Below are 27408 nucleotides of genomic sequence, written 5' to 3' on the forward strand. Positions count from 1 at the left end.
TTGAACAGTCATGCTTGGGCTACACAGATTAGAGCTCTCAATCTGCTAATAGTTTGCATGCTTTATAGCATATAATAGCATAGAATGTTCTATAATAGCCAAATATGACTCTACACAGGATTTACTTAACAAGGGCAAAATGAGGGGATTAGAAGGCAATGGCACCCCACTCCAGTACTCTTGCCTGGAAAATCCCATGAACAGAGGAGCCTGGTAGGCTGCAGTCCATGGGGTTGCTGAGAGTTGGACACAGCTCAGTGACTTCACTTTCACTTTTCACTTTCATGCATTGGAGAAGGAAATGGCAACTCACTCCAGTGTTCTTGCCTGGAGAATCCCAGGGACGGTGGAGCCTGGTGGGCTGCCGTCTATGGGGTCGCACAGAGTTGGACACGACTGAAGGGACTTTAGCAGCAGCAGCAGCAGGAAGGTGAAATGAACTTGGACTGGAGCAAAAAAATGTAGTCTTTGGTGTCAGAGTTGAGCACTGCCATCTACTGGCTATGTGGTCTGGGTCATTTTTCTTTTCTTAGTTTTATATTCCTCATCTGAAAAGAGATTCCCATTAATACTGTATCAACAGGGTTCTGAGGTTAGATGATATGTATGAAATATCCCTTTATAAATTGTAAGTGTGATATGAATAACAGTGGGAAATTTCTTATGAGTAACAAAATCTACACTATTTTGGGGACATCCTCAGAATAGTTAGCTGAACACATTTAAGTCACAGCTTAGAGAAACAAGTGGCCTCCCTTTTATATTCTACTGGGCGGTTTCTGTCTGTATCCACCCAGCTGTAACTGCATCCTTTCCTCTGTAGTCTACGTTTGTTGAGACTAATCTTTGACCTAAACTTAGTAGGGGGCCTCCCTGGTGGCTCAGAAGGTCAAGAATCTGCCTGCAATGCAGGAGACCCAGGATTGACCCATGGGTTGGGAAGATTTTCTGGAGAAGGGAAAGGCTACCCCCTCCAGTATTCTTGCTTGGAGAATTTCATGGACAGAGGAGCCTGGTGGACTACAGTCCATGGGATCACAAAAAGTTGGACACGACTGAGTGACTAACACTTTTACTTTAAACTTAGTAGGCACATATTTTGCAAAACCAGAAGTACCTACATCTTGTCCTCCTTTTTCTCTGTGCTCATCTGATCTTCACTGTGAATTTACCACCCTATGGCAGGTTGGAGTTAAGATCCTTCCAAAATGACACCAGCTGTTGCTTCTAGAATGCTCAGCATCCCCTGAAAGATTTATAAAGAAGGCCACGGTGGCAACATGCAACCTTCTGCAACTCTCGTAGTGTATATTTTCCCTGGGAGGAATTGTAATGCCCTCCTGCCTCGTGTTACCTTCTGGGAACCAACCACTGGGGAAGGACACTGAAATTTTAATGAATTTAAGAAAAGCTGTAAGCTTCCCCTTTGGAGCAGCCCTGAGGAAGAAGGAAACTGACAGAAAGAAAAACATTCAAAGAAAATACGCTGTCCTCAAGGGTGGTTTCTATAGAGGACAATAACAGCAATTTGGAGATGGAGTATTTTTCTGCTTCCTGTTTACCTCTGGAGCTGATTTCACTAACTGTGCTGGCCACAACCAGGGCTATGATGAAGGAATCTGATTGACTGGATCAGAGGTACCAATGCTAGTGAAAGAAAATGTGACTTCCAACTGCACAACTGAGAGCTACTGACATGGAGATTAAGGGCCTTGGGAGTGCAGTGTTTTGCAGGCACCTCTGTGTATGTTGGCTGAGCAGGTAAAGAATCTGCCTGCAATGCAGGAGACACAAGTTCAATTCCTGGGTCTGGAAGATCCCCTAGAGGAGGAAATGGCAATATTCACTCCAGTATTCTTGCCTGAAAAATCCCACGAACAGAGGAACCTAGCGGGCTACCATCCATGGGGTCACAGAGTTGGACGCGACAGAGCGACGGAGTCAACATCAAGTCATCATCAACTTCTGTGTGTGTTAGAGTATGAGAAAGGAGAATTCAGAATACAACTAAGAATATACGTCAGGCAGAGCGAGAGAAGGGAGGATGAGGTGTTGAAGGAGAAGCATATGAGAACAATTTATCTGGAAAGTGGAGACACGCACAACATCCAGAGAATGACCACTAACAGTTGAAGAAAATATTCTGCATTCAACAACTGACACAGAACTGCACTTGCCATATATTTTTAAGTGGAAAACGGAAAGCTATTCCACTCTCTAAGGTATAAGGCCATTTCTTACAAATGCGTGGGCAGAAACAACAATCCAAAAGGATACACATCAAAATGTACCAGTGATTATTTCTGGATGTTGGAATTAAAGCAGTATTTCACTGAGTTGGTCAAAAAGTTGGCTTCAGTTTTTCCATACGATGTTATGGAAGAACTCTAATGAACATTTTGGTGAATCTAATACATACTTTCCTTTTCGTGTACATATTTTTTAATTTTTCTATATTGTATATACACAAAAAGGAAAAAGGTAATACATGTTTTTTAAAACTATGACTTCAACATTTCTTTTATAACCATCACTAAGAAAACATATTTGAGCAGAGGAAGGAAGAGGTCTGCTGGTTACAGCCTGTGTAAATAAAGTTTTATTGGAACACAGTCACCTCATTCATTTACATGCTGCACAGGCAGAGTTCAGTACTTGTGAGACCATATGGCCTGAAAAACCAAATGGCCCTACCTGGCCCTTCACAAAAAAAGTTTCCCAACTCCTGAGTCCAAAGAATTCTTTCCTTGATATTGTATTATCCATTGAATCCTATTAGTCGTTGAGCTTGAGAGAGTTGGAACCTCCCTGTCCATTTTGCCCATATATAAAGAGAAGGATAACTCTCTTTATAATCATTAAGGCATAAAAAGTATTTAACACTGTCCCCTGAGTATTAGACTATTCTCAAAAGCATTACCTATTATTGACTACTTCCTTTATAGCAGATACATCATTCCACTATTATGAGAAACCTAATACAATTGCCAATTTTGTTGGTCAAAACTGCTCCGTGTTGGCAATTCCAGTCACCCACTTTCTCATTTCTTTTGTGTTAATTATTATCTCTGAGATAGTAGCAATGTCATTAAGGTAGTTTGGGGTTTGCTAATTTGCCATAAAGGGCTGGGGTTCAATCTAGCACTATTGCCCCCAGTCCAGACATGTAGACGACAGAATCCCAAACACTCTATTTGTATTAGGCCTTGTTGTTTGTGCAACACAGGCAAACCAGCACTAAACATCGCTGTGCTGTGACAGATTCTGTATTCCTGCCCTGCTGCCCTAAACAGAAGCTTTTCAGACAAAGGACATTCTTTCCACCCTACAAGATAACACCTGTCTCTTGCATTTCAGTGGGCCCAGCAAGCTTCCACGACATGGTGACAACCAGTCTTGGCACTGAGTAGAGAGCCAGACACAGCCTGCCAAAACATCCTTGGGAAGACCTGTCTGAAGGAAATATGGGACTCTGAATTCTGCAAAATGTTGAGAGTCTGTCATTCAAGTACACTTAAAGATGGCATTTGGGGGCTTGGTACACATTTTGAATAGGAGTTCTTTAAAAAAGTAAAGTGGGGCTTCTCTAAGAATGAGATGGGAAGAGAGACTTGATTATCCATGGAATGTAATTATAAGACACTGCAGATAGGAAAGGATAGGATAAGCTTCATGAAAAGGAGGCAAATCAGGAAACTGAAGGACTAATCAAAGTATTCTTATCAACAGAAATGAAGAATAGCTTTAAGTTTAGGGCTCAGCCTATCAAAGGAAGAATAAACTCAATTTAATCCAATCAACACTTATTAAATTCCTATTTTATGTCAGGCACTGGGTTAACACAGCTAGAGATGGTAAGATAAATCAGATGTTCTTTCTACCCTAGGGGAGTTTCTGGGCTGATGGAAAGGAGATAAACATGTAACCAAATGATAAGTCTTATAATATTAATAGTAATAACTGTCATTCGCTGTTTAAAAAAAAGAAGTAAAGAAAATACAGGATGGAAAAATTAATTCTGCTTGGTCCAGGGAAGGAAGGGAAGAGAGGAAAAATCTGAATTAGGTCTTGAAAATTACTAAAAGCTCACTAGGTAAATATATTGCAACAAGAATTAGTGTGGTCTACCACAGTTGTTGAATCGGTGGACACAAGGAATGACTCAAATGAAATCGAGGAATATTTATGCCAAGCTTAAGAGTTTGGATTTTATCCAGTAGCTTTTGTTTATATACATATATAATACATGGGTTGGTTAGTTCACTTCAGTTGTGTCTGACTTTTTGAGACCCCATGGACTGTAGACCACCAGCCTCTTTTGTCCATGGGATTCTCCAAGCAAGAATACTGGAGTGGGTTGCTGTGCCATTCTCCAGGGGATCTTCCCAACCCAGGGATCGAACCCACATCTCTTATGTCTCCTGCATTGGCAGGCGGGTTCTTTACTATTAGTGAGACCTGGGAAGCGCACACATCTACATCTACACACACACACATCTACAAATACATGCATACATGCACAAACATATATATACATGCGTGCATGCTCAGTCGTGTCTGACTAGTTGCAACTCCATGGAGCTCAGCCCACCAAGCTCCTCTGTCCATGGATTTTTTCCAGGCAAGAATACTAGAGTGGATTGCCGTTTCCTTCTCCAGGAGATCTTCCTGACCCAGGGACGGAACTCACATATGCTGCATTGGTAGGCGGATTCTTTACAACTGTGCCACCTGGGAAGCTTGCATCTACATATATACACACATATACACATACACACACACACACATATATATATATACAAACACATACACAGGGAGTGTGTATGCAATGTCAATGCAGAAGTGACCTGGTCTAGTCTGGTATGAAATGACAAAAGATGGTTTCCCAGAGAGCCATAAAGTTGGATCATAGGAGATTGCTTAGGAGGAGGACAGAAATCCTACACCACAGAGATGGGAGTAAGAATAGCAAAGAGCGAGTGTAGATAGGATACAGCATGTTTTCAAATTGAAAGTGGAGGCAGAAATCTGAAGACCAAGAAGGAAGGGAAAAACAGATGAATAAGATTCTCGGGCTGGGGAGGAGAAAGAGCATGTGGGCAGAAAGAAGAGCATGGTTAGGGTCCAGGCCTTGGGATTTTTTTTTTCCCCTTAGAGACATAAGGGAAACAGTTATGGAGGGGTAAAAATGCAGATAATATTGCAGGGAGGGATATTGAGACAATTCATCACTACTGATCTCTATGCTACTAAGAGAAATAGTGGGGATAAGGACTTTGTGGAAAGGGAGTTAGGTATGAAACCACCTCTGGCAACCAGAAAGGGAAAAAGCTAGAGATTGGTGAAAGACTTATCTAACAGCTTCAGAATCCACCTGGGCCAACAAGTCATACCTTGGTGATGTCACTCATCTGTGCATTTGATTTTTTCCAGGAGTGCTTTGAGCTTATCATTTCACTCATCATTAAAGATTCTATACCACTGACAGGTGTTGAATGACACTCGAGAGGAAAATCTAATTTCCCTAACCTGACACTCAAGTCTTCTATAGTGCAGCTCTCAATCTACTCCTCTGATCTATTTATAGCTCCACCACTGTTTTTCTCCTCAGAATTCAGAAATCCAAATGTCTGCAGGCTTAGGCAGGTTTAACACAAGTGTTAAAAGGCATGGTCTGAGGCAATAGGGAGTAGTGAGGTTTGTGGCTCAAAAGTTATCATATTTTCTTCTTAAATTCTATCAGGATAAAACCAAATATACACAGTTTGATGTTTCAGGGAGTTTCTCTTCTAAAATTTCATACAAATGAGCTCAGCCTCCTCCAAGCAGAGTTTCTAATAAACTACAAATAAGAGTTCCTTCTCAGATACTCTTTGGTACTAATTCCTAAGTTTATTTTCTGTATCACTCACTTGTACTTGTATGGTGCTATCTTTAAAGCATAGAGGTCAAAACATGAGCTTTGGATTCAGATGGCCTTGGCTTTAAACCTTCACTTTGCCACTTTTAAGCTTGCATGACATAAGATACCAAGTTTTCCAAGTCTCATTTTTTCTCATTTGTAAATCAGGAATAATAATACCTTATGGGGTTATTATGAAGATAAAATACATGTAAAATACTTACTAGAGTGCCTGGCATGCAAACACCCAAATATTTTTAATAATGAATGGTTGTCCCCAAGACGGTAATTTTCTTAATTATCAAGAATCAAATTTTCTAAACTCTTTACTCTCTGAGTTACTAGAGAAATGTACTGAGAGGATTTGATGCTAAGTATCTGCTTGGGAGATAAGTTTATATTTATTTAAAAATGTATGGGGTGAAGTAAAATTTTGGTGGACTGGGAAATTGAAGCTGATAGTTTTTAGGGCCATAATTATACAGTGGAAACAAGAAGTATACATACACATATATTATATACAATATACACACACATATGGGGCTTCCCCTGGTGGCTCGGACAGTAAAGAATCTGCCTACAATGCAGGAGACCCAGGTTGGGTAGGGAAGATACCCTGGAGAAGGGAATGGCTACCTACTCTAGTATTCTTGCTGGAGAATCCTATGGACAGAGGAGCTTGGAGGGCAACACAGTCCATGGGGTTGCCAAGAGTTGGACACGACTAAGCAACTAATACTTTCACTTAACACACACACACATGTATTTCATCATTCTTTACCATTTACATAGTAATTTATATACTCTCTTTTGCATCTTACAAACCTTTGTATGGAGTTCATTCAGCTACATACCTATAACAACAATAGCAATAATAACTAACACCAACTTTGTAAGGTCAGAGAGGTTAAACAGACTTGGCCAAGGCAACTCAACAGTGGAGGGGACTCCTTGTTTTCTCTAATCTTTCATAACTTTCCAAGATCTGAAGGTTGTCAGGAGCATTAAACCCTTAACAGCTACATCACTCTAAAGTAACTATGGGAATTGGAAATTATACCTAATGAAACTCTGCAAGAGGAACACCAGAGTGCTAATACGAATGGTCTAGAATGATGCTGGCCAAGACCTCTTGAGGACAATCACATTTCATCTAAACATTTCCATAAGTTTTAAAAATTAATAAAATCAGTCCTGCATGTGGGCTTCAGTTTCTCTCCATTAATAATGTACAGTATCATGCTTATCACTGTAAACAATGCCATCTGAAGGAGGAGAGTCATTGGTCCACTTAGCAGATGGCCTCTAAAAGGGTATAATTTCCAATCCCCAGTAGCGTGCAGCGACAGAGGCTTGGCCCATAAAACCTGGGCTCCATGCAGATGGGAAATCTGACTTGACAAGAAGGGAGTACACATACATGAATTTTCAAACAAGGACTGGGAGCAAAACCAAGGGGAGGGGATCTCCAAGTTTGCAATCTGACTTCAGCATGTTCCCAAAACACACGAAGTAAAAAGGAAAACAAGACAGCATAATTAATAAAACCATCAGGAAAAAAGGAATCAAATGGATACAGAAGCTGAAAAGCAAACAGGGACTTCTCAGGACAGATTAAGTACTTCATCAGCTTAATTTCTCTGGCAGGATAAAAAGCTCAGTGTTCAAAGTAAGGGGCAATGGAAGTTAGACCTTGGATCATAGTTGATTTAGTATAATGTAGTGACATTCTTATAGGGAACTGGAAAAGTGGAATAAAGAAAAGGAAGAGAAGGAAAAGCTGGATCTGGTTGAAAGAGTTAAGAACACTATGAGATTGAGTTGGTGGCTATAAAACCTTCACTCTACTCCTGGAACTGGAAGTGGAAAAACATGCTCACTGAAAGGGAGTCTTGTCCATTTCAGGTCCCCACTCTGATTACTTCTAAGCGAGGCAACCTGCTAGACTCTCCCTAAGAATGGGTCTCCTGTTCTTCCACAGTGATATGACCTAGCTTTTAACATTTCCTGGTAATCCAAAAATCTGTGTGCTCTTGCACAGATCGGCTTAGCTCTGGGCTTCTGTTTACACAGGTGAATAAGAGGATGGAGGAGGAGTCTTCTAGTCCGAACCGATGGTATCCTGCTTTTCTAGTGGTAAGCATGAAATGCTTCTCACTCACTAAACATAGGCCAATAATGAGAAGGATAGCAGGTAACATTTACTGAGCTCCTACCCCTGCCAGGCACTGTTGTAAGTATGTTTTCACTCCTCTCATCTCCCAACAAGCCTGTGTGGGAGATCCTGCTGATGTTCAGTGCTCAGTTTGAGTCACCCACTGAAGTCTGGGGCTCACTTCCTCACCTGTAACAGCTTGCAAGATAGAGAGCCACTAACTTGCCAGTTATAGGTGCCTGACAGGCAGACAGTTTTCAGCAGAGCCCCTTGCACATAGAAAACCTCCAAAAAGCAGTAGACAGTATTTAAGATGTCAAGAGTTTTCTCTTTTTTTAAAAAATTTTAACACCAAAAACATTTTATATTGGGGCATAGCCAATTAACGATGTGGTAGTCACAGGTGAACAGCAAAGGGACTCAGCCATACATACACATGTATCCATTCTCCCCCAAACTCTCCTCCCATCCAGGCTGGTACATAACACTGAGCAGAGTTCCATGTGCTATACAACAGGTCTTTGTTGGTTATCCATTTTAAATATAGCAGTCTGCACATGACCATCCCAAAGTCCCTAAATACACCTCCCTGCCCCCACAACCATTAATTCACTAAGTCTGTGAGTCTCTTTCTGTTTTGTAAGTTCATTTGTGTAATTTCTTTTCAGATTCCACATGTAAGGGGTGTCATATGATTTTTTTCCATCTCTGTCCAACTTAACAATGGGTTTTCTAAAGCAGAATTACTACTTTGGTAAGAAGATTCCTCCTGGCTGGCACCAGCATGTCTCAGGTCTCAGAAGCCTTTGGTGTGGGTCTGTTATCTGGTACTGGCTGGGAAGAGGGTATCTTGTGAATAAGAAGGGCACTGGTGTAAGGATTTAAAACACTAGTTCCTGACTCCAGCTCCCCATTTCCTGGACGTGGGACCTAGGCAAGCCTTCTCCTTGAGTCTGTTTCCGAAACTATGAAACCTATAAAGATGTTAAGGGGAGGGGGAAGGTCATCTAAGAAAGAACCGGTAGCAATAACAACCCTCCTACCTGTGAGAGGAGTCTGGATTATAATAATTCCATAGGGGGCAGTCAGTAGATGAAACAAGAGCAGCAGTATATGGGGAGTATTTAAGTTTATGCTGCTGGTTTTTTTTTTTTTTTTAAGAATATTCCTTCTGTTCTCTTTCTGATCTGTGAAACAACAAATACTTCATTTGGTGACAACTTCTACTCTTATCCTGCCAAACACCATCTCTGATATTAAACAAATGATGTATTTAGAATATCAAAAAATGTCCCCCAAGAGCAATAGTTTCTTTAAGGTAGCTTACAAAGCAGTGCTGATCTGTGATGAAAGTAGGAGAAATAAAAAACAATGTATGTTTTTCTTAAAGTAAAATGTACTTCATTTTTATCTAAACCATGAGGTTTTTGTTGCTGTAGTTAAACTTCCTTTGGTTTATAAAATGGTGGTGAGAGTAGTTTTTAATTGAAAAAAATTATGGAAAGCTATGACAAACCTAGACAGCGTCTTAAAAAGCAGAGACATCACTTTGCCTACAAAGGTCCATATAGTCAAAGCTATGGTTTTTCCAGTAGGCATGTATGGATGTGAGAGTTACACCATAAAGAAGGCTAAGCACCAAAGAATTAATGCTTTCGAGTTCTGGTGTTGGAGAAGACGCTTGAGAATCCCCCAGACAGGAAGGAGATCAAACCAGTCAATACTAAAGGAAGTAAACTCTGAATATTCTGGGCTTCTGTTCTGGATGCTGAAGGTCCAATACTTTGGCCACCTGATGTGAAGAGCCAGGTGGCTCTTCTCATTGGAAAAGATCCTGATGTTGGGAAAGACTGAAGGCAAAAGGAGAAGGGGATGGAAGAGAATGAGATGGTCAGATAGCATCACTGACCCAATGGACATGGATTTGAGCAAACTCTGGGAGATAGTAAAGGACGGGGAAGCCTTGCACACTGTAGTCCCTGGGGTTGCAAAGAGTCAGACACAACTTAGCAACTGAACAACAAATTAATGAGTAAAATATAAAAGTACCAACTATCTGCTATTGCAACAAATACTTTGTGAAATTTAACTCATCTGTGAAATACAAGTGTCTTGGACACACAGATGTAGACTCAGTAAGAATCTCGATACAAGAGAACTGCTCTTTCTTCATCAGCAGAGTAATCTCCCAACAACTGGTAAAACTATACCTTTCTATATGAGAATGTTCTGGTATCTGATTATTCTTCCAGTGAAAAATGCATAAAGTGGATTTGCAAACTCAGTCTAATTACATATAACTATATATTATTATTATAGACAAATGAAAATAAAACCATATCTACCTTTAACATAAATGATCCTATAACCAGTATGTAATGATACAGGATGACATTCCATTTTTTCCTTTTAAAAACAGTATGTCCATTTTAGAAAAGCTGGAAAACACACAAGCTTTTAAAAACTAACTTTGAGATTTAACTTATTTATGATACATTTCATACTTGAGGTGCCAAATAGACAACTCTGACAAATATACAGAGCATTTTCAACAGCACACACAGTTTCTTTGCTCCTTTTTATAATCAGTCTCCCCTCTGGCATCCTCCTGGCCAGAAGTAACCACTGACTTCACTCCATCACTGTAGCTCATTTTGTTGTTTTAGAGTCTCATATGATGGGAATCACACTGTATCTGTCCTTTTCTTTCTAATGTCTTTCACTGAGTACAACGTGAGATTCATACATGTTGTCATAGGTATCAGTAGTTGGTTCCTTTGTATGATTCTGTATTATTTCTGGTGTGAATATATCACAATTTGTTTATTCAGCTTACTCTTGAAGACTTAAATCTTATTTAAAATTTTTGTCTGAGTAATGCTGTTTTGAATATGAGCAGACTGAAATTTTTATGAACATATGTTTCCAGTTCTCTTGAGTAAATATCTCTGAGTAGAATGGCAGGATCATCTAATAAGTGTATGATTAACCGTCTAAGAAATTCAGTTTTTGCATCAGGTGGCACCGTATTTACTCACAACAGTGTACAAGAGACCGAGTTGTTTCATATCTTCAGCAACACTTGGTATTGCCAGTCCTCTGGATTTTAGCCATTCTACTGGGATTAAAGTGATATCTCACTGGGTTCTACTTCCATCTTCCTAATAACTCTGCTGAGCATATTTTCACATGCCTATTGGCCATTCTTTTACTTTCCTTGGGAAGGATCCAATTTTTTTGACCTTTATTACTGGGTCATCTCTGTTCCAGCTAAGCAGTTTTTGGGGGCCTGTAGTTCTCTAAATTATAGGATGGAGATCTCACTTGTGACATCAGCCTTTTGGGTCCAAAAATACCCCTGCTGTTTTTCAGTTTTTCCAGTGTTTGTTGTTGTTGTTGTTGTTGCACTATATGACTTGTGAAATGCTAGTTCCCCAAGCAGAGATTGAACTTGGATGCTTGGCAGTGAGAGCTCACTGTCCTAACCACTACACCACCAGGGAACTCTCTCTGTCCAGCTTCTCTTGTGGTAAGGATCAGACTGATGACATCCAAGTTCTTTACATATCAGAGCTGATATTTATGCATCTCATGAGATGATCATATGACTTCATTTACACTTAATATGCTTGATATGATGAAAAACATGGATTTTAAAAAACAGAATCAACCTCACACTCCTATACACACATGACCATGATATACTATCGTTTTTGTCTACTGTGAAGTTCAACCTGCTTCTATTTTCTCAAGGTTTGGTCTGTACCATACCATTCTTGTAATATCTTTGTTAGATTTTGTTATCAGGATTAGTCTGGTCAAATAAAATCAGTTTGGAAGTATGCCCCCTTTTCTCTATTTTCTGAAAGAATTTGTGAAGGTTTTTGGTTGCTAATTCTTGACTGTCTTAATTCACTGGAAAAAGACTTCTATGCTTGAAGCTTTCTCTATGGGAAGTTCTAATTAAAAGTTAAACTTATAAAGAGATCTGTGGCTATTTAAATTTTCTAGTTTTCTTGAGTCAGATTTGTTAAGTTATAGTTTTTAAGAAATTAGTTCTTTTCATCTACATTGTTAAGGATATGGGCACAAACCTGTTCATAATATTTTCTGCTCTTTTAATCATGTAGAAGGTTTAGTGGTATCTCAATTTGTCACTTGATTCTATCTCCCCACCCCCACCCTTGTTCACTCTATCTAGACATTTATCAACTTTTGTTGAAAAGAATCAACTTTACCTTTGTTAATTTTCTCTATTGTGTGTATGTTTCCTGTCTTACTGACTTTAGCTCTTTGAGATTAGTATTCTTCCTAACTTAAGATAAAATTTTAATTCACTGACTTCAAGTCTTCTTTCTTTCCTAATACAGGCATTTCATGCAATAATTTCCCGCTAAGTTCTATTGAGGCTGTACCACAAAAACATTAGAAATATTAATCTTTCTATTGAGTTGGCCAAAAAGTTCATTTGGGTTTTTCCATAACATCTTACAGAAAAACTCAGATGAACATTTTGGCTAACCTGATACTATCATTTAGTTCAAAATATTTTCTATTTTCTTTTGTGATTCCCTCCCCTCTTTTCCCATGTGGTTACATGGTTGTGCATTAAGTTTCTAAATGTTTACTTCTTAATTATTTTGGTACTGATTTCTAACTTAATTTTGTTTTCATCAGATAATGCACCCTGTGCCACTACAGTTTAATAAATTTAATTTACATTTCACTTTAATGTAAATTAATAAATTTAAATTACAAAAATGAAAATTTACAAAACTGACTGAGACTGATTTGGCCGAGACATATAGTCCATCATGGTGAACAAGTCTCTTGAACTGCAAGGGTGTAACATTCTAATGTTATTGGGTATAGTATTCTGCCTTGCATGCAGTAATGGTCATAGAAATCTTATAAAACAAGTGATTTTACTATGATGTAACAAATAAATGAAATGAGTATTAATAGAAATGGACTGGTCAAGGGGCTAGAATGAAACTACAGTTGACCCCTGAACAATGAGGGCAGTTAATCTACCTGTAATATACATATATCTATATACAGTCAGCCCTTTGCATGTATTGTTTCCCTGCATCTGAGGATTCAATGGACAATGTGGTACTGTTGCCACTGAAAAATATCTGCATGTAAGTAGACCTTTATAGTTCAAACTCATTTTGTTCAAGAGTCAATTGTAATTTGAAAGAAAGGAAGTCACCAGTGTAGCTAAAGATGAGAGGATGACTACAACTGAGAAAGCAGATATCCAGAGGTCACAAGGGGAGACTCACAAAAGTAGAGACAGAAAAGGTTGTAGAAGGGAACAGGAACCTGTTTTGTAACAAGAGGCAGAAGACAGATGGGATAGAGGGTAAACAGTTTTAGGGACGTTCCATTAGACAATGTGAAACTTCTCGGTATAGCAGCAACAAGACCTTTACCAGAAGAAAGGTCTTCTACTTACTTTCTTCTTTATGAAGAAAGGATGTGGGAGGAGGCATTTGGGGATGGCCACTCAATAGACCACTGTGATAAAGAAAAGGCCAGGGGAAGGTACCATGGCTCCATGAAGGCCTGGCATGAGAATCTGTATTGAGGGCCTTATTCCTCAAAGGTTTCCAACCCAGGAACCTAAATGGGATCTAAGGATGGGTTTCAGCTAAACCTCTACAGAACTTACTAATAATTAAAATGTTCAAGTATCAACTCAACATTACACGTCCTATCACAGCATTCATCCTGGGAGCTACAGGATGGGTTACTGAACCCAGATGAGGAAGAATAAGAAAAGCTTTTGTAGGAGGTAGTATCTGAACTAAAGCTGGAAAGGAAGCTGGAATCATCCAGAGAAAGGGGTGTGTTCTTCTGAAGACCTAAATGACATTCTCAGAAAAGCTTTATTAGGAATGAAGCTGATATTTTGATCTCCATTAATATTTTTCATTGAAAAGGGCATTTTTAAACTGACCCTATAAAACTTCAGATGACTTCTGAAGTCTGTTTCAAAATTCAGAAGTCTGTTATCCTGTATCATCAAGACAATCAAACTCAGCACCCTTGGTTTAAGAATGCTGAGGAATACAGAGGTAACATTACTAAGCTTTCTATCAAAGAAGAATAAGTGCTGTTATTGGAAAATTAATTTACAGGAAACTCATGCCGTGATGATGTCAAAACTTTACAATGCAGAAATAAAATGTTGCTTGAGATTCAATTAAAAAAATGTAGAGCAATTCACACCAAAGAGAAATATAACATACAAACATGCAAAAGTAGAACACACTACCCAGAGCAAAATCTAATAAAGATGAAAAAATGTGTGGATACAGATGAGGCTGTGTGGTGGTTCAACAAGCCCACATTTTACTGGGATATACGGGGCTCTACAAAGTACTGTTCTCACAGGTACAGCACGTAAAATAATCACTCCACTTCTTTAGACACTTGTTAACTGCATACCCCATTGGCCTGGATGGGTAACTAACAATAATGAAAGACTAGGAAGACCACGGCAGAAGGTTAGCAAATGCACGGAGTCTACAACCTAAAGGTCTGGGCTTCCCTTGTGGCTCAGCTGGTAAAGAATCCGCCTGCAATATGGGAGACCTGGGTTTGATCCCTGGGTTGGGAAGATCCCTTGGAGAAGGGAAAGGCTACTCACTCCAGTATTCTGGCCTGGAGAATTCCATGGACTGTACAGTCCATGGGGTCACAAATAATTGGACACAACTGAGTGACTTTCACTTCACTTTCCTTTATTCAATAGCAGAAGAAAAATTGCCAAATTTCAGGATGCTACATCCCAGGTGAATATTCTGCAAAGGGGAATGAGGTACAAATGGGCAGTGGCTGGGACACAAAAAGAACCAGAAATAGTCACTGATTTTGGAGGAGGCCATTGAGAAGTGACAAATCAATACTGACCATCTGTAGGAGACATTTACCTAGTGAGCATTTATTCCTGCAGACATCTAAAGGATTCCCATCACTGTTCCATGAAGCAGGTCATGTGGAAAGCTTTTACACATTTAAAACAGTTTTTAAAAACACACTGTGTATTTTGGGGCACTCTGAGTGCCTCACCCATGAAAATAGGTCTTTAAAGTTGGCAAGGGAAAGAACCCTTTACAGATGGAGGGCTTGATGCTGAAAGAAATGAGTTGACTTTAGCGACCACCACAGGAAGAATTCTAGGCACAGCTAGAGGCTGAAATCGCCTCAAACCTGAAAAGATTGTTAACTGTGCTTAAAAGAGAATCTGAAAGTTGCCTGTGAGCTTACACCTGGTCCCAGTTGAGCTTCCTCATCAGCATTCCAAGCCCTGCCTCAGAAAGCTAGGGAAAAGAATCTTGCAAGCACGGGAAAATAGACAAATTTCTTTCCTTCAAGCCTAATCTGATGATTTAAATCTATCCAGTCTAATGCCTCTCAGGTGTTCTAACCATCTTATGCCTGTTAAGAGCGCTTCTGCAGGGAGTTACTACCACTAGTAGCGTCTCTTCTGATTAAACACATCTGCCACAAAATAGCAGGTGCCTTCTGGACATAGTGAAATTCGCAGAAATCCTAATAGGAAATTTGCAAAAGGTTTTGAATGATGGTGTGTGAAAACATATTTAAGTTTTCTCAGACTTTGGAGAAACTGGACGGTGCAATGTGGGAGAAGTTTGTTTAAAACTTAATGTCTTTTAAATAAAGGCAGCCTTTTGAGCCTCTGATCCACCAGGAAAGCCCCCATGGACTGTAGCCTACCAGGCTCCTCCGTCCATGGAATTTTCCAGACAAGAATACTGGAGTGGGTAGCCATTCCCTTCTCCCAGGGCTCTTTCCAACCCAGGTATTGAACCTGGGTCCCCTGTACTGCAGGCAGATTCTTTGGCATCTGAGTTACCAGGGAAGCCTCAAACAAAGGCATCAGAAAGATAATGAGTGGCCGCTGCTGCTGCTAAGTCGCTTCAGCCGTGCCCGACCCTGTGCGACCCCAGAGACGGCAGCCCACCAGGCTCCCCCGTCCCTGGGATTCTCCAGGCAAGAACACTGGAGTGGGTTGCCATTTCCTTCTCCGATGCCTGACAGTGAAAAGTGAAAGTGAAGTCGCTCAATCGTGTCTGACTCCTAGTGACCCCATGGACTGCAGCCTACCAGGCTCCTCCGTCCATGGGATTTTCCAGGCAAGAGCACTGGAGTGGGGTGCCATAGAGTGGAGTTGTTGGCTAAAATCAAATTTTAAAAATGAAACAATTAACAAGGTTAAAGGATAATTTTCAAAAGTGTTAAAAGCATGTCTTTCCTGAAACACAAAAATGAACACATGTTTAAGATTCTGTGAAAACTGAAAAGATATTACAACGAACTCAAAGGAGAATCCAAACAGCAGACACGTTTTTAGATCAGGAGTGATGTGAATGTGTAAAGAGTGGCAAAATTCACCTTTTCCACAGTGGACTGTGAAGTCAATTGCACCTCTGTGGGACAGAATTTATACACCTACAACAGGAATTATTTTATACTGTTATCAGTTTCCTACAACTTACAGAGTTGTAAAACAGCTTTGTAGAATCAGAATTAGATAACCTGGAATGATGTGCTATTGAGGATGCATAGTTTTCTATGGAGGCACAATTTTTTTCCCTACACAGATCACTGCTCATTTTATTTATTGCTGTATTCCCGAAACCTGGAACAGGGTAGATGCTCCATAAATACTTGCTAAACAGATAAATGTCTACTATGTATCAGGCATAAAGCTAAAGCTTTCACATGCATCATCCTCTTTAATCTTCCCAACAACCTTTTAAAATAAATATTATTCTCATATCACTAACTTGAAACTAGCTTGTGTAGCGTTGCACAGTTATTACTTGTCAGAGGTCGAGGGGTGGAGAGCAGGGGCAGAGGCAGGTGGAGAAGGAGGATTTGCCTCAGGATTGTAATCAGAAAGCCCGTCTTTTTTTTTTTTTTTTTCTTCCTTATTCTTTCTTCTATTCAATACATCCTTTAAATTTATTATTATGGTATCATGTGCCTCTAAATTAGGGGAATGTTTATGGGCTTCCCTGGTGGCTCAGAGGTTAAAGCGTCTGCCTCCAATGTGGGAGATCCAGGTTCGATCCCTGGGTTGGGAAGATCCCCTGGAGAAGGAAATGGTAACCTACTCCAGTACTCTTGCCTGGAGAATCCCATGGACAGAGAAGCCTGGTAGGCTACAGTCCATGGGGTCACAAAGAGTCAGACAGGACTGAGTGACTTCACTTTCACTTATATATAACAGAGATATAGATATGATTCCTTGATGAGCTTGATACTGGAGATCCTGGCTTTAAGAAAGTAAATGAACAGCATTATTCAGGAGAATCTAAGCATAAGTAAGAGACATATGAACATCTTTATTGTGGCTTTGCAGACAAGAACAGAATATTCCCAGCCCAGATCCCAACCCCCATCCTTAGGTGCTGATTACAATTTTTAGGATAATAAAGATGGATGAATTCAGCAGTGTTTATGTGTATAGTTTGTTTTCACAGAAAGCAGAGCAGCACTGAGGAAGACAGCAGTGGCTAACATTTACTGTGTGATTACTATGACCATGAAGTTCTTTCACAGCAACAGTTTTGAGGCAGGTACTACCATCAGCTCCTGTTTATGGATAAAGAAAGCCAGAGTATACCAAGTCACCTTCACAGAATCATACCGCTAAGCTGCAAGTCTGGGCACTGACCTGGGACATTTAACTACTGCCCAATCCTCACTCTAAGGCACTATACAGACTGCATCAGTTGAGGTTTTCTTTGCCGTCATGGCTTGATTTTTCACAACCCTCTTTGCCTAGGTTTATCAGAGTCTACAAGGGCACGAGGATTCCTGGAGCTTCCAGCACCACAGGGCTGGAAACTGCAGGCTGGCTGAAGTCCTGAGAGCTATCTTCTGGCCACTTGGCACCTGTGATCATTTGGGTAGTTTACATTCACCCTTGGAGAGGCAGGGGTCAGCAGTCAGGGGACAAAAGTAGTCTTGTCTCAAACAGGTGAATGTCAGAAAGATGTGTGCCAAATGTTAATCTGAAATCATTCTCTTTTAAGTCCCCCAATAGTCCCCTGCTTTCTTTTCTTCCCAGAAAACAGGCTGCCCTCAGAATGAAGCAGTAGTATGATTTTAGACACATCCAGATGAGTTTTGACATGAAGAATAGGTATGCAGGTGTCACTAAACGGTTAGTGGTTTATTATGCCATTTCATTTAATCTTCACAACTCCCTGAAACAGGTATTATTGTTACTATCTCCACTTAGGAGATGGAGAAGTGAGGTTGAATAACTTGCCTAGGTTAAAGAGTTTGCCCAAGATCCCAAGAAGGTTGGGATCTACTAATACCAGAGGTATCCATGGAGACCAAAAGCAATATGACAGCTATTTGTAACACACCACTTAGCATAAAGCCTTTGGAAGTGGTACCATTTACTCCATAATCACTGAAGCATGAGATCTTTATTTCTGAGGGGTATAATGCTCACCCTCTTCAAACCATTGTAAAATGCTTACCCTTCCCTCAAGAGGATCACAGGATTCCTGCCCCTAATAAAAGGTAACATACTTTCAAAACATAACGAAAAAGGCATTGCTATTACTATCAAACAAACATTAAGAAAGACCTTCTCTGGTGGCCCAGTCAGTAAAGAATCTGCCTGTGATGCGGGAGATCTGGGTTTGATCCCTGGGTCAGGAAGATCCTCTGGAGAAAGGCATGGTAATCCACTCCAGTATTCTTGCCTGGATAATCCCATGGACAGAGAAGCCTGGCGGGCTACAGATCTGGACTGAAACAGGGACTTGTCAACTTTATTCCCCCTGAAGCACAGTTTTGGTGCACAGAACATGTTCCTCTGTCCTTTCATTACAGAGTTTGAAAAGAGAAGGTGGGAGGAATGCGTGAGGCCTGCAGAAGACCCCCTGACCCTGATGAGCATCCCTGTGGACCCACCAGCTTCCTCTCACCCACCCCATTCTCCAGTTGAGAGCCACGATCCTACAGGCTTTTACAGTTCATTATACTGTCATATTTCCTGCTGCCAAGTGCTTCTCGACCTCCACATACAATACGTAAAGCCCCTTGATCTAAACGGAGGCTTAATTATTGCTTTGAAGGTATTCATCTCAGGGGCAGTGAGTTAGTATTATTATACTCACTCCAGAATTTTCCCATTCAGAAATCTTTTCTACTGAAAACATCTACCTATGGATCCTGTAACCAAGCTCACTTGAAAGGCTTCCTCCCTTTCTTTTCTCAAGGACTGCAACACTCTTATTTTCTCTAGAATCCTCCCACCCCTTAACCCTGATTACCACATACATTTATATTGGACACTCAAAACCCATGGCTCCCTGTAATAACCACATTTGCTTGTTAAGCTGCAGTGGCGTGCCCGGATCTGGAACAACTTAAAGTAAACCCAGGCCAGAAAATTTCAGCAGGAAGATGCTTTTTCACTGTGAGGGTGTGGGAAAGGCCATCGAGCTGGGTAGAGGGACTGAGTTATTTCGGATACTGCATACTTTACCAGTTATGTCGTGCTGTTTGAATGACTCACTGTAGATCTGATACTGATTCGGACAATGTTTCTTCAGCCACTTGCAGACATCCTGCTGGGTCCACAGGGCCACTGGTTTTGACAGCTTCACTGTAGCCGACTACAAATAAAGAAGGAAAAGAAGGTCTGTTAACACCAATCCCATGCCTAGAGAGGCACTACTGTTAGAAGTGCTGTAGTGTGGTAAAGCAGGAGTCCCCAACCTCCAGACCACAAAGCAGTACGTCCTGTCAGATCAGCAGCAGCATTAGCTTAAAAACAAAGTGCACAATACATGTAATATGCTTGAATCATTCAGAAACCATCCCCACCCAACCCTGGTCTGTAGGAAAATTATCTTCCATGAAATGGGTCCCTGGTATCAAAAACATTGGGGATCACTGTCAAACCTACAGGCTGGAGTCCCTGAAGATGAATATCTGACTCTTGTCCTCCTTTAATGGTCTTCATACTCTTGAAAACTAGGAAGAAAAGGTCCAGGTGGAGAAAGCCATGAAAACTACACCTATTCTCGAGTTCTGTTGGGAAAAGTCTCCAGGAAGTAGTGTTTTCTGATGACTACTCTAACAGCAAGACAACTGGATTGCTAAGTAATTGATTAAATTTGGGGGGTGAAACAGCTGCCCCCAAATGGCTTCTCTGCATATTCTAAGACAGTGTCGATTTCTCACTATCCTCCAATATCTCTAGGACCTAGGATAACTGGCCCCAGCAGGTGCTAATACTTATTTTAGGAACATTATAGGATTTAGATACTTGCATACTAAGAAGTATGCAAGTGGGCCTGGAAGCTCTGGATGTAGGGCAGTCCTGTAAAATCTAGGAATTAATTATGCATAGTAGGTAAGGGAAAAAGTGAATTCCACCAGCATGTGGGGATGGTAATAAGATAATGGCTGCAAGACTTCATGTAGAAGCCAACCAGTTGAGGTCTTTTATTGTTCACTGGATCTTTCAGGGAGGTTTATGAAACAAAACACAGAGGTGGACCAATGGCAGGTTACAAGTACATTCATTCATTAACAATCATCAATGGTGTTAGAAGCTCATCTTCCTCACAGACCCCAGGAACTTGGTTGAGAGGAGATGGAAGCTTAACCAGCTATAGCTTTTTTTTTTTTTTAATCATTCTGAATCACTGTTTGCATTCTGGATCAGGATTTTAATATAGGTGGTTCTTTAAAGGATGCTGGATGGTACACAGACCTGGCCTTAAATATTACTGACATGTCTTTCATTTCCCTTTATACTTTCAGGTTATGGCAAGGGGAGAGCCTTGATTTTGTATAAGTGGTATTTAATATATTTAATATCTTACAACACACACTGACATGATATTTGACAAAAATAGGGCTTCCTTCAGCCTCAGAACTGTCATCAGAAAGCAGAATTTTCATCTAGCACATAATAACCGCTCTACTTTTTTTTATATTTAAGGTTACCCTAAGTCTTTTCTTTTAAAACAAATTTGAGTTAAAAAAAAACCTAGGTCATTATTTACAGTTGCCAAGTTACAGAAGCAGATTAATGGATAAAGAAGATGTGTATACATACACACAGATACCCAGAAACAGACAGACACATATACATACAATGGAATACTGCTCAGTCATAAAAAATAATGAAATTTTGCCATTTGCACAACACAGATAGACATTGAGGGCATTATGCTAAGTGAAATAAGTCAGAAAGAGAAAGACAAATACTTTCTCTTATCACCAGATATCACTTATAGGTAGAATCTAAAAATAAAAGAAACTGGTGACTGTAAGGATAAAGAAGCAGACTCACAGATGTGGAGCACAAACTAGTAGTTACCAGTGGGGACAGAAAAGGGGGCAGGAGCAATACAGGGGCAGGGGAGTAAGAGGTACAAACCAATAGGCATACAATAAGATACAAGGATATCTTGCACAACATGGGGAATGTAGCCAATATTTTATAATAACTATAGAAGGAGAATAATCTCTAAAAATTGTGAATCACTCTATTATACACCTGTAACTTTGAAGAAAGCTGAGCGCCGAAGAAATGATGCTTTTGAACTGTGGTGTTGGAGAAGACTCTTGAGAGCCCCTTGGACTGCAAGGAGATCCAACCAGTCCATTCTAAAGGAGGTTGGTCCTGGGTGTTCTTTGGAAGGAATGATGCTAAAGCTGAAACTCCAGTTCTTTGGCCACCTCATGCGAAGAGTTGACTCATTGGAAAAGACTCTGATGCTGGGAGGGATTGGGGGCAGGAGGAGAAGGGGACAACAGAGGATGAGATGGCTGGATGGCATCACTGACTCGATGGACGTGAGTTTGAGTGAACTCTGGGAGTTGGTGATGGACAGGGGGAACCGGCATGCTTCAGTTCATGTGGTCGCAAAGAGTCAGACATGACTGAGTGACTGAACTGAACTGAACTTATGATATTGTACATCAATTTACTTCAATAAAAAACAGGTCAATTTCAAGAAAAAAATTAAGCAAACAATAATACAGATGGTAACAGTGAAAACAGGATAATTCAAGTTTAGAAAACTGTTCAGGTGTTATTGTTGTATTAGTATATTTCCAATTGCATGATTCTTTGGGCCATCACATAAAATAATCACACACAAAAAAAATCAATTTTTGCTTTGTGCTGTGGTAAGTTTTTTCTCTCACTCTTAAGAGTGGCAGATTCCATTTTTCCAAAGATGATTTTACATGTGCACATAAATGTACATACACACATACATATCTGCTTTTCATTTATTGTGACTGGCATTCCTCCACTGATATTGGGGGTTGACATTCCCTCCCCTTGAACTCTGAAGGATCACAGGGAGCTGGGCCATGGAATATAGTGGGATTGATTCTGTCTGTGACTTCTGAGACTACATCATGAAAGAGATACAGCTTCTACCTGGCTCACCCTCTTTGGCACTCACCCCTTTGAAACCCAGACACCATACTGTGAGGAAGCCCTGACCACATGAAGAGACCAGATATAGGGGTTTTGGCCAATCCCTCAGCATGAGATCTCAGCTGACAGCCACCACTAACTTACCAACCATCAGACAAGTGAGTAGATAAGCTGCAGATTATTCCAGCCACCAGGATTCAAATCTTTTAGTTCAAACTCCCAGATACCCTGATGCAGAAACAAATCAATCGCTGGCCCATATAATCCACAAAGAACATTGCCCCATTGTGCTGGGGTAATGGCAACCTTAGCAACTGAAACACTCAGAACAGAACTATGACAGCTGAGCTTCCCAGAGAGCCCTGAACTTAACAGACGCTCTATAGAGCCATAAGGAATTAATGACACCATTCTCACCAAGTCTCAGGGCATAGCCCCGCCTTGCTGCTTAATCAGCTCGATTGGAAGTCCAGCCCTCTCTGCTCTAGCCCCACTGTGCGCTGCTCACGTGGCTCCTAATTAATCTCATCTGCCTCTTTCTTCCACTCCACAGCCTTGGGTCGCAGACAGGAAGCACTTTTGCCTCCAATCACGGTGTACAACCAGATCAATTATTTTCCTAATTCTGATGAGATAGAAGGGGCTCTGGCTTGGATAGAGCAAATGTTTTGTTGTTTAGTTTTTTTCCTTTCCGCCTCTCATCGCCTTTCCCTCACATGATTAAGAAACCAGAGATTTGGCTCTTTTAGTTAGAAATGCACTTCCCACCATGTTTCACAAGTCAGCACCTCTGAATCCAGCTCCTTCCTGCTCTAAAAAGTTTCCTTCAGATTAGCTGAATGAATTCATAGCTGACACATCATTGCCCTGAAACCCTTAGCAAGTTTTTTGCAAGTAAAGCTAATCAAATCTTTTGAAAACGCCTATAAACCAGTCACAGAAGGCTGTAAATTAGGAAGGGAGAGGCAGGAGGGTAAAACTGTTTACACATCAATATACCAAACTTCCTAGGAGGTTATTCTTTCACTTGCTCATTTCCTAGGGAATGAAGTACCCTCAGCACCAAGACAAGCCCCATTAACTGAAGATTCAGGAGGAGATGAATCCAAACATGCCAAGTCAATGCAGAATACACCCTTACCAGCCCACCATGTATGCTTGTGTGATAACTTTCCTTTGATTATAAATCCAGGTGCACTGAGGCTAACACTCCAGGTGCGGCCTTGATTTGCCTTCACCCTATACTCTTTGTTCTTGTTGTTTAGTAACTAAATCATGTTTGACTCTTTGTGACTCCATGGACTGTAGCCTGCTAGGTTCTTCTGTCCATGGGATTACCAGGTCAAGAATACTGGAGTGGGTTATCATTTCCTTCTCCAGGGGATTTTCCCAATGCAGGGATTGAACCCACAGCTCCTACCGTGGCAGGCTAATTCCTTACCACTGAGCCACCAGGGAAGCCCACACTCTCCTCTTACTCTGTAGAAATTTGGTGTTAGATGGTAAAGCTTAGGTGGTAAAGCTTCAGGCATATATTTTTAAGATTATATGAGCCTATGGGGATATGCCTCCCTGTAAACAGGCATAACAGATATAATGGGGAGGGACAGAGATTCCTACTGTTAATAAGCCCTGTTTGTCTCTTACTCGGAATGTGATGTAAGTATTGGTCCCATTTATCAACTGGGTCTCAGCCTTGGCTCTAATCTGAACTTGTTATTAGTTGGCTACACGTTAACTTGTAAAGAGCCATCGTGACCCCCGCTGCCCTGGTCTGCAGCTGCTTCCTCTATTCTCAGAGCAGACTTTCACTTGTTTTGCTTCAACTTTTCCCGGTGTAGCCCCGTCAACTTCCACCCCTCCTCCATTACGATGCCCCCAACAGCAGCCAAGCTTGGGGAGTCAGTGCCATCACCTGATTTCTTTAAAGGGCTTAGACTTTATTTCTCTGGGCAATTTGAAACAACAAACACGCGTCAAACTCATGTCAGTCTATTCAATAATCACACTGTCCCACCGGGAGGTGTAGAGCTGTCCACTCTTCATGGTGTTACTTTCTTGCCCCTCCCATTCAACAGGCATGCCTCTTTCTACACCCAACATTAGATAATTTTCTTGAATAGGGTGTATTTCCCCTCACAGTAAGAGTCTAAACCAAAATAAGTTCCTAAAACAAAAAGAGAGTATTTCATATTTATTAGAAAGTAATTTAAAAAAAAATCTTGCCTGAGGCAAACATTAGAAAAAACACCTGCCCTATTTCTTTCTCCATGCTCAGGAGGTCTGCTGCATCTGATTTCCAGCCCTGGAGACAATTTTGGTTTATTCTGCGGCCCTGAAAGAGGCCGGAGGCAGTTTGTTATCTTAACCCCTATGCACTGGACACCATGCAGAATTCCAGGCATTTTCTTTCTGAATTCATCTCCTTTCTATAGACAACGTGAATGTGCATTTCAGACGACTTCGCTTTCTGTGTAATAGACACCTCACTTTATGTAAAAGACACATGACATTTCTGAAAGTCCTTTAAAAGGACTTTAAAGGAAAGTTGTCTGCAAATTATTTTTTGCAAGAAATTCCCATTTTAATTTTGCTTTAATCCATAATTTCAACTATATTTTCTAGTAGTTTCTGATTTGCATTTAATTGGAAAGGATTCTTTTGTGTTTTTAAGAAATTTATTTATCGGCTGTGCTGGGTCTCCGTTGCTGCACGGGCTTTCTCTAGCTGTGGTGAGTGGGGGTTACTCTCTAGTTGGGCTTTTCATTGTGGTGGCTTCTCTTGTTGCAAAGCATGAACTTTAGAGCATGCAGTCTCCACTAGTTGTGGCACATGGGCCTAGTTGCCCCATGGCACGAGGGATCTTCCTGGACCAGGAATCGAACCCATATCCTCTGAATTGGCAGACAGGCCTCCAGGGAAGTTCTAGAAAAAATACTTAAGTTATATGTTGTTTAAGGTAAACTTGTGGCATTTCTGCTAAGTAATAAAAAAATGTTTTAAAGGAGCTTGATATTGAAAACATATTACAAAATACTTTTAAAGCTAAATTTTATCTTATAATTCAGTTATCCATTATTTGTTTTGCAATATAAATTCTTTTTATGTTTTTAATTTACTGGGTTTCGATTTATAAGAGAATGCTGAAATTTTAAGCCCCTAGTGGCTGTGCAGACTCTTAATGAGTTCGGCTCACATGAAGCCCAGTGGGTTGACTGGAAAAAGTAGAGAAAGCAAAGACTGCTTACTGCCATTGGCAGGACAAAGAAAGCTTTATGGCCAAATATCAGAAAGTGGTAAACATACTTGCTTATAAAGAGATGCTGCAGGTATTTGTAAACTCGAATATTGCTTCTTCCTCTCTTACCATCGTGTAATGTCTTTTCTTTAGTTTCAGGTCTTCTCTTTTATTGTCTTCCATTGTGTAATCTTATTCAAGATTAGAGAACGGAAGGAAGAGAGGGGAGGAGGGATGAACATACTCACACAATAACCCATTAATGGCTGTCCCAGCAGTTTTTATGCTCATTTACCAAAAAAGGGGCCTTTAATTATCAAGAAGGATGGGCTAGTTTACAGAATACTTGGCATTTAAATTAAGTAATTTTTAAGTACGAATAATGCCCCCTTTGGCCACCTTCACTCTTTCAAGGGAAACATGTGACTAGACAAAATTTAAAAGGTTATCTCTTCTATTATATTTTATTCCCCGGGTAGTTTATGAGATCCACTTGGTCCTTCTCGGGTTTAAACCAAAATAGCTTATGGTGAAGGAAGCTCTTAAACATCTTGCCACCCCAAGAGAAGATATCTCACTGCTAGAAAGTTTCCAGGTAAAAGTTAAACACTTTTCCTCTTGAATGAAGGAAAGACTCATTTCATTCACATTTTCCAACATTGACTGCTGCTTCAGTTATCATCTGGATCACTGTATGCTTCCTAATTGTGGTGCTCATCTCTTGTGAGCAGTGTAGCACCTCTAACTAGCAGTAGCGGCTACGCAGCTTCAGTCCTTTTTCCAAGTATACAGCATGGCATTGATTAATTCCTACAACAGTTCTTCATCGGGCATCTGTTTCAGAGCTTTTACTTTCCAGTCTCCTCCACCAGGTATTGCAGCTTGTTAGTATTTCCTTCAAAAGGTAGTGTCCTAAATGTGGTGACTACAAAAATGGAATGTGTTATTAAGTCTAAACCTGCATTATTACTGAGTCATATCAATGACTTATACTGAACTTAGGGGAAAAGTTCTAAAACTTGGCATCTTCTTTAAATGAATTTCTGTCAAATTAGCACTCTCTGACCCTGAAGCAGATTTTTTATCAACATTAATTTCACAGGTTTCAGTCCATCATTTGAGATCCTTATTAAATAGGGCATTTGTTATTCTCCCGTATCTGCACCATCCATGTAAAGAAACAATCTTTGAGGTCCTCAATAACTTTAAAAAATATAGCAGGGTCCTGGAATTAAAAGCTTGAGATCACTATTTTAAGGCATCATCATGGTGGTGCCATTAAAGAAAAAAAAAAAAAAAAGATGTTTGGCCTGACATAGTTGTTTTCCCTTAACTTGTCCATATTAAATTTTTGATGCCCTTTTTTCCTTCCAACTACAGAAACTGAAAATCTGAAGGAATCTAAATGGTAGGTTCAAGTTTAAATCCAAGGCAAGAGTCCAATCCAGCTTAAGACATCTGAAATGGAGACCAGAAACCTGGATCAGGATAGATATATCAAGGGTGTGTGTGTGTATAAACAACCACTTGAATACATAAAGATCAAATGTCAATCCTGTACCTGAAAATAATTACTACATTTTTCTTTTCTCTTTTTTTTTTTTTCTGAAGCTGCACAGATCTAGAGAAACCTAGACCTG

The 27408-nt window shown here is 40.3% G+C and overlaps 1 protein-coding gene across 4 annotated transcripts in view; it reads right to left on the bottom strand.

Moving 5' to 3' along the window:
• The window catches only part of LOC120860722 (sterile alpha motif domain-containing protein 12), a 449519-nt gene that overhangs the window by 224987 nt on the left and 197124 nt on the right, over positions 1 to 27408 (bottom strand). For all 4 annotated transcript variants that reach the window (XM_040236471.1, XM_040236469.1, XM_040236470.1 and 1 more), the window contains one exon: positions 19609 to 19738. In XM_040236471.1, coding sequence (XP_040092405.1) covers positions 19609 to 19738 — 130 coding nt within the window. The remainder of the gene's footprint in view (positions 1 to 19608; positions 19739 to 27408) is intronic.

Source organism: Oryx dammah, unplaced genomic scaffold (genome assembly GCF_014754425.2).
Source record: "Oryx dammah isolate SB20612 unplaced genomic scaffold, SCBI_Odam_1.1 HiC_scaffold_11164, whole genome shotgun sequence".
NCBI lineage: Eukaryota > Metazoa > Chordata > Mammalia > Artiodactyla > Bovidae > Oryx > Oryx dammah.